Below are 9,795 nucleotides of genomic sequence, written 5' to 3' on the forward strand. Positions count from 1 at the left end.
ATCAAGTGCCAAATTCATGAAGAATATGAGCCATTCTAGTTATTTGCTACAGTCCAAAGTTGTTAGTGTAAATAGGAATTAGTCTGATTTTCAGGGTTCAAAGTGGTCTCAGATTAATGAGTCATTTCCTATGACTATGGGAACACACCATAGATGATAATATATTTGAACAATTGTTTCACATGCAGTTTATAGTCTTTAAAACAAACAAGCAAACAGACAAACAAACAAATAAATAAATAAATACTTTAGTTAATTAGTTAAAATCTAATTTGACCTTAATGTTTTACCTTAATGATACATTTACTATGTATATCATGTGACATTTTGAGATCAAGGGAATAGTTTTTTATAAAGCAATATGATTTTTGTGTCTGTATTTCTACAACAAATGCTACTGTGAAAACAACCAAATCCCTTGAGTTTGTTTACATTTAATTAATATTTTGTGACACCTGCCCTAGAGAGAAAACCACCACTGTTTTATTTCCTATAACATCTAGCAAGTGTCATTTGAAGAGGAATCTTGGGGCATTATATTCTGATGTGAAAGCCCTTAAAATCACCAACCAGTCAAACAGCCCCATGCATCACTGATCCACCTCCATATTTTACAGTGGAATATCAGGTGTTTTTTCCTTGTGTGGTTAAGCATGCTAATGGTGTATGTGACCGAAATCCTATTTTGGTCTTATCTGACCACAAAGTACTGCATTTATATACAGAGGCTATATTTATACAGTATACAGAGGCTGTATTTACTGAATATACTGCAATTTGTGAAACGTTACCAGGAAGGTCTTGAATACTTAAAAAATGCTCATTGTTCCAGTTTCTGGCAAATTTTCAACTGTTTTAGACACTGTTTTTTCATGACTGTAATTATGCTAAATTAGATTTTTAACCAACAGACTTGTTTGTTGAAACTTCACTGTTTTTCCCAATAGAAATGGATGATGAGGGGATTTTACATATATGTGATGAGCAGCCTGATATTCACCTCCAGGGAAATTGGTTTATGGTTAAATAGTTATTTCCTGGAGTCTGAGAATAAAATGTAAGTTTGCATTAGCTTGCATTTATTCAAAACATCCCTCTGGAAAGTCAATAATTTTGGCTATAGTCACTATTCTTTATCTAATTTTATGATATGATTGTGTTGTGAATTGGTATCATCATATTTGATTTTATAATGTGAGTAAAACTTGATTAATGGTTATTTAGTAATTTATGCTTCATTGTAATTTAATTAGAATTTGTTGTAAATAATTTGTTCTACAAAATAAAATAACAATATTAAAGTAAATGTTTTAAAACTTGCACATGCACAATTATCCCTTTTGAATAACTTCTTGTGAAATTTTGATAGCAAGCAGAATTTCAAAGCACTATTTTTTCCTGTTTTCTCCAGCAGCGTTAAGAGTCCTAGAGTTAAGTACAATATAAAATTTTGTCTCTGTGAAATTCCTCCAAATACAAACAAGTCAAGAGTTCAGAGTGTTCTTTCTCATTGTCTCACTACAATAATAAGTCCTCCATCAAGCTAAAACCCTCACAGAGAGAAATTAGTGTTAGGTTCATCTTGATTATTGAAGAGGCGGGTCTTCAGACAAGGAAGTGACTCTTCTGATCAGACATCAGTTTCAGATGAATGCAGTGACGTCCAGCAGTAATGCAGTCCATCCAGTCCCTAAAAAAAGGCTTTGGCATTGCATTTTTCTTCCTTTATTATGACTCTGATGTCTAGATCCCCAGTAAGGACAGCATGTTCACCTCGTGTCCTGATCTTTTGTCCTGTAAGTTCTAACAATGAAAATTATATTTTAGTTCTTGCTATAAAATAGTAGTCAGCATCTCTCTTTAAAAGACATTATAAAATATAGAATTATTTAAAGAGTCAAACAATTAATAAAAAAACAAAATATTTAATTTTACATTTTATCATACAGGGAATAAATTTTTACATTTCTAATAAAAAAGACTTCCTAGCATGACTCTTACCTCTTTTATTATAGAAATACTGTCTATGGAGTGAGTATTTTCTTGGATGGGAAAAACAAAATTAAAATCAGTTTTCTATACATATATGAAAAAATTAACATATGTTCATATATTAACATACATTTATGAACAGAGAAAATATTTAATAATCTTAGAATCTTTTGTCAAATATTCATTCTAGAATTAATCTTCTTGCATAACTGGTTCATTATATTTACATTAACATTTGCATGAATATTTATACTTACAAGTTCAGTTTTTGTACCTCGTTCCTTCTCAGCATTCCAATCTGTTTAAAAAGGACAGTTTTTAGAAAAATAGTTTTTTAATCAGCATTTTCTTATAATGTAATCTATTTTGTAAGATTAGTTTGAAACACTTACCTGAACATCGGCTAAACTTATGTTTAATTTTGACAAAAATGACTACAACAGCCACAACTGCAATGAAAACTATGATTCCAATTATAAGGGCCACTAAATTGATTTTATTTCCACACTCAACATCAGATATCGTTGTTCCTGGTTTAATTTCTTCAAGTCCTAAATCTTCACACCTGTCCAAAAGAATCCAGATATCATTATTCATCATTATTCAACAGGTTTCTAGAGTATATTCTGTGGTATACATTTTGTCAATACATTGCATACATTCTGTGGTATCAGCAGTTTAGTCAAGTAAACACTCACTTTGTATGTAGTTTGCACATTTCAAGTGAGCCATCAGAGTAGGTACCATTTTTACATTCAGCACATTCAGCATCATCATGTGCTGTTCCTGTAAAGAGATGAAATCTGCTGAGAAACAGTACAAAATCCTTTTTGCAACATTTGCAGCCTAGTAATTACAGTAATACCTTGAGATAAGAGTTTAATTCGTTCCGTGACCTTGCTCGTATCTCAAATTGCTCGTATCTCAAAGCAATTTTCCCCATTTAAATTAATTGAAATCCCATTAATCCGTTCCAGCTCGCAAAATTCCACTCCAGTTGTTTTGTTTATGTGTTTTGAATATGAAAAATGTACAGTACCTGTATTTATAAATGACAAATATTGTATAAAAACATACAGTAATAAAAGAGAATGTTAAAAAAATAAACTGGTTTTACTTTACGGAAGATGCGCACGGAGGTTGAGAGAGGAGTAAACAGGCGGAGGAGTTAGGAGGAATTACACTTTCACTTTCGTTCACTTACTCGCACTCTTTACACTTAAATGGAACTACTTTACACTTAAATGGAACTTAACTAAACTTCACTAAAATTAACGAACTTAACTGAAATTCTCTTAACTGAACTTAATTGCTACAATTTCTGTTTTCTTTACATTAATTTTGCTTAATTTTCTTCATCGCTTTTCTCTTCACTTGTTTTTGCCTTTTTTGTCACTCTTTCCTCACTAACATCTGCCGGTCGTTTTAATAAAAACCTGTCGTTTGTCGTGTGCAGTGGAAAGGCGGCTTTAACCGAGTGAGACGCGGGAAGCTGAGGCAGGGGAAACAGAGCACACGTGGTTGTTGGGGATCTTTGTTTCGGCGGCGGCGGATCGGATGCTCGTATCTCAAAAATTTGCTCGTATCGCAAAGCAAAAATTTGGTCGAATCACAGCTCGTATCTCAAAAAATTCGTATGTCAAAGCACTCGTATCTCGAGGTATCACTGTAGTTTCATTGTGTGGGAATGATTACAGTACATAGCAGATATATTATACCAACCTTTCTGCTTTATATATTGTCCAGGGCTACACTGTGTGTGTTCCACAGCCTGTGTACAACTACTCTTCTCATAATTAGTACAGTACAATCCCTCTAGTGGCTCACAAACTGTATCTGAAATTCTTGTGCAGGCTGTTTTTACTTGTAAGCCTTGCCCTGTACAGGTACAGATAACGCATAGATCAATGAATGGAACATTTCGAGGACAATATTTTTTATTATATTAAAAGCACATGGTAATAAACATTGTTTTAATGTGTATGAAAATTGTATAAAATCTGTAAGAATGCAGATTTCCTACAAAGGACAAACATACCAGTATCACACACTGCACAGCTAAAGCATTGTTGAAGACCATTTGGCTCAGAAGTGAAAGAGTCAACACACGGCGCACAAGTTGTGCTGACAAATTCTGTGCAATGCCTATAAACATGGCTTCCTGAAAGATATGAAAGTTGAACATGTCAGACTAATGCTTTAATAAATCTTTAACTTAGTGAAACTATAAATTATTAAGGAATCCTGACTAAATGATTAATTGCGGAAACTCATCTGACACCTACTGTTTTAAGTAGGACATCATAATGTCTCATTTGGGTAAAACCTCTAACCCTGTTTTATCCATATACAAACCTCCTACCTCCCTTCACAAACAGGAACTGACATGGTTCAATAACCTTTTCAGCAGAACCACTGGGCTCAAAGAGTACAGTTTAACTCAAAGTGCACATATAAGCCCTTAATATGAAATTATGGTGGACACGTTGACTGGAAGTTTAGATTTGTATTATTACAGTCACACATTGTGCATAATGTTGGCTACTTGTAGTCCACACTACCATACCAATAGAAACAGTTTGAATCCATGAAATTATTCTAAGAGGAGACTTTAACTAACTGTGGACCCATTGCTAAATAGAATAAGGTGTGTTCTTCTAATTAACAATCCAGCAAATCAATTTCTAATTATATTGTTGATTTTGTCTTGACCCATGTGTGGAGGTCTTTATTCTCTGACAATTATACTCCCATTTACAAATTCTTCTCTTCAATAGATTTTATTTTAGTAGTAGTAGTAGCCTTTATTGTCACTGGTCACAGGTAACCAGCGAAATTAGCCATCAACCTGCCCATACATACAATACATACAATATGACAAGGGGAGGACAGGGCAGGAAGACAGGGGATTGAAAAGAAATACAGCATAACATGTGGGAAGGGAGGAGAAAAAAACAACAACCCCCAGACTATGCTCCGGTGGGGAGTACAGTGTGGGAACAGGAAAAAAACACCTCAGCAACATAAGCACATAAACAGTACGCCATAAACACACGACTTGCAACAGGGGAGGGGTGGAGGTAATCCAGCACAGGCAAGCAGCCATCAGGTCCTGCGGCCTTTATCTTTGGCGCTGGTCAAAGACCCGCTTGTCAGACTGGCGGTACAAAGCGGCGAAGGCGTGGGATAGGGGGTGGGGGGTGAGTGCATATCTTTATATGTGTGTGTGTGTATGTATGTAAGTGTAGGCCTGGAGAGTCGTTGCTCCCGGCATCAAATCTTGGTGCCTCAGTCCGCAAGATTGTCATAGCGATACACAGCAAATTGCCATGGAGACAACCTTGATTAGGTCACAAAGAGAGTCAACAATCAGTAGAAGTGGGGGAAGGAACGCAAGAGCGTCTTGCTGCAGTGCTCTTCCAGGGGAATTGTTGTTCCAACAGCGGCCTTGGCCGAGGCCAGTGCTGGTTGAGGGGGAGCCGAAAGCAGATAAGATTTGGATTGTTTGGTCTTGGGGCGAGTAGACGCATTCCAATTTACACGACTACTCTCTTAGTCCATTCTGGTCTCCATATCGATCCATATCGATTTCATTATTGCCCTAATGGCAATACCATTATCATGAATTGTGTACCTGGTTCACCACAGATTTTAGGTAAATGGCACTTGCCCAAATGGCATACACATGAATGTCTGGTACCAGGGTTCTCCAGCAGAACATTGACCAGAGCATCAAGCTGCAGAAGAATGGGACATATCAGACCAGACAACCATCTTACATTGCTCCAAGGACCACTGATTGTAGGCGCCTTTGAAAGTGTACAGTGATTAGAACTCTTGACAGTTTGCATCTACGCAGACCCATACACAGCAGTGTGTGCTGTACACATTCATTCCAAAACCAGCATTAAATATTTTAGTGACTTGTGCCACAGATGCCTTTCTCTCACACAACACCCTGCTGCTGGTTTGAGGTTTCTCCCTCCTTGGACCATTGTCGGTAGGTAATCACCACTGCTGACAAGGATCACCGAACAATGTTTTGGAGATGCTGCACTGAAACAGTTGTCTGCCTATAACAAATTGGCCCTTGCCAAATTCAATTAGGATTTCATGCCTGCTCATTTCTCTGCATCTATCACAATGACTAGAAGACAAGCACCACGTTATTGCTTATCATTTAATGCATCTCATGACCCTATATATAGTATCCTGTTCACTGAGCATTATTCATTCCTACTGTCAAAGTTTTTAAATGATGTTTTTTTAACTTTATAAAAATTAATTAGATATCCTAATTTTCACAGGAAATGTATTTTAAAATGAAATGAATGATGGTATGTGAAATTATGAAATGTTGTTTGAATGTCTCTCATATAGAAACATTTGGCTTGAAATGTAGCATATCTGTATATTATGCACATTTGACTTACCAGGTGCACACATGGGGCAACATTCTTTATTGATCTCATACTCTGCTCGAGCACAAGCACAAAAACATAGATCAATGTTCAGGAGGAAAATAGCAGCAAAAATAAATATATGCTTCAAACTAAACAACATCTTTAAAGTGCTGGGTTTTTCTTGGGAAAAAAAATCCAAAAATGTTTCCCCTCCACACTTCATAAGTGCTTCTCACTGCTTGTCTCAATTCATCTGTTTGCACATACAGCAAATTTTTATCCCACTGAAGCCAGTCCTCTTCTGGGAATTCTGCTCCAAAACGTCATAACTTGTCATGGGTCCATGTTATGCTCTTCCATTTGTGGACAAAGCTGAAAAGAAGGCATAATACATGATGAATCCATCAGGATATTAATAGCTACATACACAAAACTCATCTTCTGGGAAACAAATGACTGAACAGCTAAATGGAACATTAGGATATCACATTTTCCATGTTCCAATATTGTATAAACAGACTATAACCTTAAGGAACAACACAAATGCATGCAAATAAAATAACATTCTCTGCCAGTATATACTGTAATTTCTTCTTCTTCTTCTTTCGGCTTTTCCCTTCAGGGGTCGCCACAGCGAATCATCTCTCTCCACCTAACCCTATCTTCTGCATCCTCAACACTTGCACCCACTAGCTTCAAATCCTCATTAATTACATCCATATACCTCCTCTTTGGCCTTCCTCTTTGCCTCCTGCCTGGCAGCTCCATGTCAAACATTCTCCTACCAATATACTCACTCTCCCTCCTCTGAACATGTCCAAACCATCTTAATCTCACCTCCCTAACTTTGTCCCCCAAACGTCCAACATGAGCTGTCCCTCTGATGTACTCGTTCCTAATCCTGTCCAATCTTGTCACACCCAAAGAGAACCTCAACATCTTCAGTTTGGCTACCTCAAGCTCTGACTCCTGTCTCTTCTTCAGTGACACTGTCTCTAAACCATACAGCACGGCCGGCCTCACCACTGTCCTGTACACCTTCCCCTTGATTCTTGCTGAAATTTTCCTATCACACAGAACTCCTGACACCTTTCTCCACCCACACCAACCTGCCTGCACTCGCTTCTTTACTTCTTTCCCACTCTCTCCATTACTCTGGACTGTTGACCCCAAGTACTTAAACTCCTGTACCTTCTTCACCTCTTCACCCTGTAACCTTACTGTTCCACTTCCCTCCCTTTCATTCACACACATGTACTCAGTCTTACTACGACTGACTTTCATTCCTCTTCTCAGTATATACTGTAATTTAATGGAGTTTAAAATAGAGATTTATGAACATTAACATTCATTCAGGGGGGCACGGCGGCCACCGGTCAAAAGACATGCATGGTAGGTTGATTGGCATCTCTGGAAAATTGTCTGAGGTAGTTTGGATAAGCGGTAGAAGATGAATGAATGAATGAACATTTATTCAGTGGCTGACACACAGTAAATGCAGTCACAACAGCTTTCACTTGCCTAGTACACTCACTGCCCAATTTATTAGGAACACAAGCACAACCCCTTATTTATTTGCCCGGCCAATCATTTCAAAAATCGCTAATCTCCTAAGGTTTCCATACATGACAGTCTCTAGAGTTTACACAGTATGATGCAAAAAACAATGCCTCATGATATTTTCCATTATGCTGCTACCACAATATTGACTGATTAGACAATTGCTGATGGTGAGAGATCTGAATTCACTATAATATCCTGTATGAGGGATTTTCCAATGCAGTACATCTCTGCTTCTGAGGAACTAATCTTCAGGCTAATTTTGGAATTCATCAAAGAGCACAAGAGAAAGAGAAAGTAAAAGAAGCAGGCGTATAGAACATATATTAAATGACAATGAAAATAAAAGTAAATTGCTAAGTTGCTCAAGCTTCACAAGTATCACAGCAAACAAAATATTTCTATATTGTTTTCATTTTAAACAACCCAACACTTAATAACTGTAAAGGTTATTATGTAAGGAATAAAACCTGACGGAGGGAGACATTAGAAGGAAATAATCAATATCAGGGTAGAGAAATGACATTGTCCTTCTGAACTTGATTATTATCCTCTAACAGCTGATACCACCCCGGTACTTTCATGTGTGAGTCACACACTGCACAGACACTGTCCATAAATCAAGAAATAGCGTGTCACTGAAAATATTCACTCACACACACACACACACACACACACACACACACACACACACACACACACACACACACACACACACACAATAGATTCTTACTTCGTCGTGACATCTGTGCAAATCCTCTGCTTCCGTTGCGGCATATTGAGTAATCAGTGAGCAGTAAACATGTCCTTCTAATTAAAATTCAGATATTCCTGTCTTGTTTCTATTTCTTTATGAATAATACAACCTCCATGGACAACCTCCTAGTTTTCCCCTCCTATCAGAGCGATGGTTGTTGTGTTTGGTCAAAGGCGGGGTTTGTTGTCTGACAGCAAGTTTAAAAAAGCCACGTCGCCAGCAGTCATGTGAACTAACATCTGATTATGTCTTGTGACATATTAGACATTTTGTAAAATATTATAAGGAGAATTACATGCAGCGTTTAGTTATAAGATGACGTGAAAAAGCCAAAACAATCCTGTCCGCCTGCCTTCTAAGGCAAAGTGTAATGTTCATCGACTCATTCAGGCTCAATACCTGACAAGCCCTGTTTCTATTTAAAACATTCCAGACTGTCTTGATTGTTGTCATGAACCGAAAACTCATCATGAAAAAAATTTGATCTTTATTGAAAATTACCTGGGGGGTGCACGGTGGCTTAGTGGTTAGCACGTTCGCCTTACACCTCCATAGTTGGGGGTTCGATTCCCGCCTCCGCCTTGTGTGTGTGGAGTTTTCATGTTCTCCCCGTGCCTCGGGGTTTTCCTCCGGCTACTCTGGTTTCCTCCCCCGGTCCAAAGACATGTATGGTAGGTTGATTGGCATCTCTGGAAAATTGTCCGTAGTGTGTGATTGCGTGAGTGAATGAGAGTGTGTGTGTGCCCTGCGATGGGTTGGCACTCCGTCCAGGGTGTATCCTGCCTTGATGCCCGATGACGCCTGAGATAGGCACAGGCTCCCCGTGACCCGAGGTAGTTCGGATAAGCGGTAGAAGATGAATGAATGAATATATGAGGAGATTTGAGACTCAGCACTATTTGTTTAGCTGAGGCAGACAGATGGGGGAAGGTATCCATTTTATTGCGGATTTATTGCTAGTGCAGCATGTAGGATAGTGAGAAGTAAAAAAGAAACTCACTCCATTTCAGCTGTTTCTCTGAAATGTAACAGCAATTCACTGCCAATGCCTATAAATGAAACTGGTGCTTAGTTTAATATTGT

General features: G+C 37.8%; 1 protein-coding gene across 2 annotated transcripts; it reads right to left on the reverse strand.

Moving 5' to 3' along the window:
- Positions 1 to 418: 418 nt before the first annotated feature.
- LOC132854061 (tumor necrosis factor receptor superfamily member 14-like) lies at positions 419 to 9,465 on the reverse strand. Of its 2 annotated transcripts, none has more exons than XM_060882202.1 (9): positions 9,214 to 9,465; positions 6,426 to 6,767; positions 4,031 to 4,153; positions 3,715 to 3,870; positions 2,691 to 2,778; positions 2,385 to 2,557; positions 2,250 to 2,290; positions 2,002 to 2,042; positions 419 to 1,803 (listed from the first exon to the last, which is right to left on the reverse strand). In XM_060882202.1, the coding sequence occupies exons 2-8, from the start codon at positions 6,616 to 6,618 to the stop codon at positions 2,025 to 2,027; spliced, it is 792 nt and encodes a 263-aa protein (XP_060738185.1). In that variant the 5' UTR covers positions 6,619 to 6,767; positions 9,214 to 9,465; the 3' UTR covers positions 419 to 1,803; positions 2,002 to 2,024. The 2 variants fall into 2 exon arrangements, with proteins under 2 accessions (XP_060738185.1, XP_060738184.1); XM_060882201.1 differs by lacking the exon at positions 9,214 to 9,465 and adding an exon at positions 8,689 to 8,873.
- Positions 9,466 to 9,795: the final 330 nt, after the last annotated feature.

Source organism: Tachysurus vachellii, chromosome 11 (assembly GCF_030014155.1).
Source record: "Tachysurus vachellii isolate PV-2020 chromosome 11, HZAU_Pvac_v1, whole genome shotgun sequence".
In the NCBI taxonomy this organism is placed as follows: Eukaryota; Metazoa; Chordata; class Actinopteri; order Siluriformes; family Bagridae; genus Tachysurus; species Tachysurus vachellii.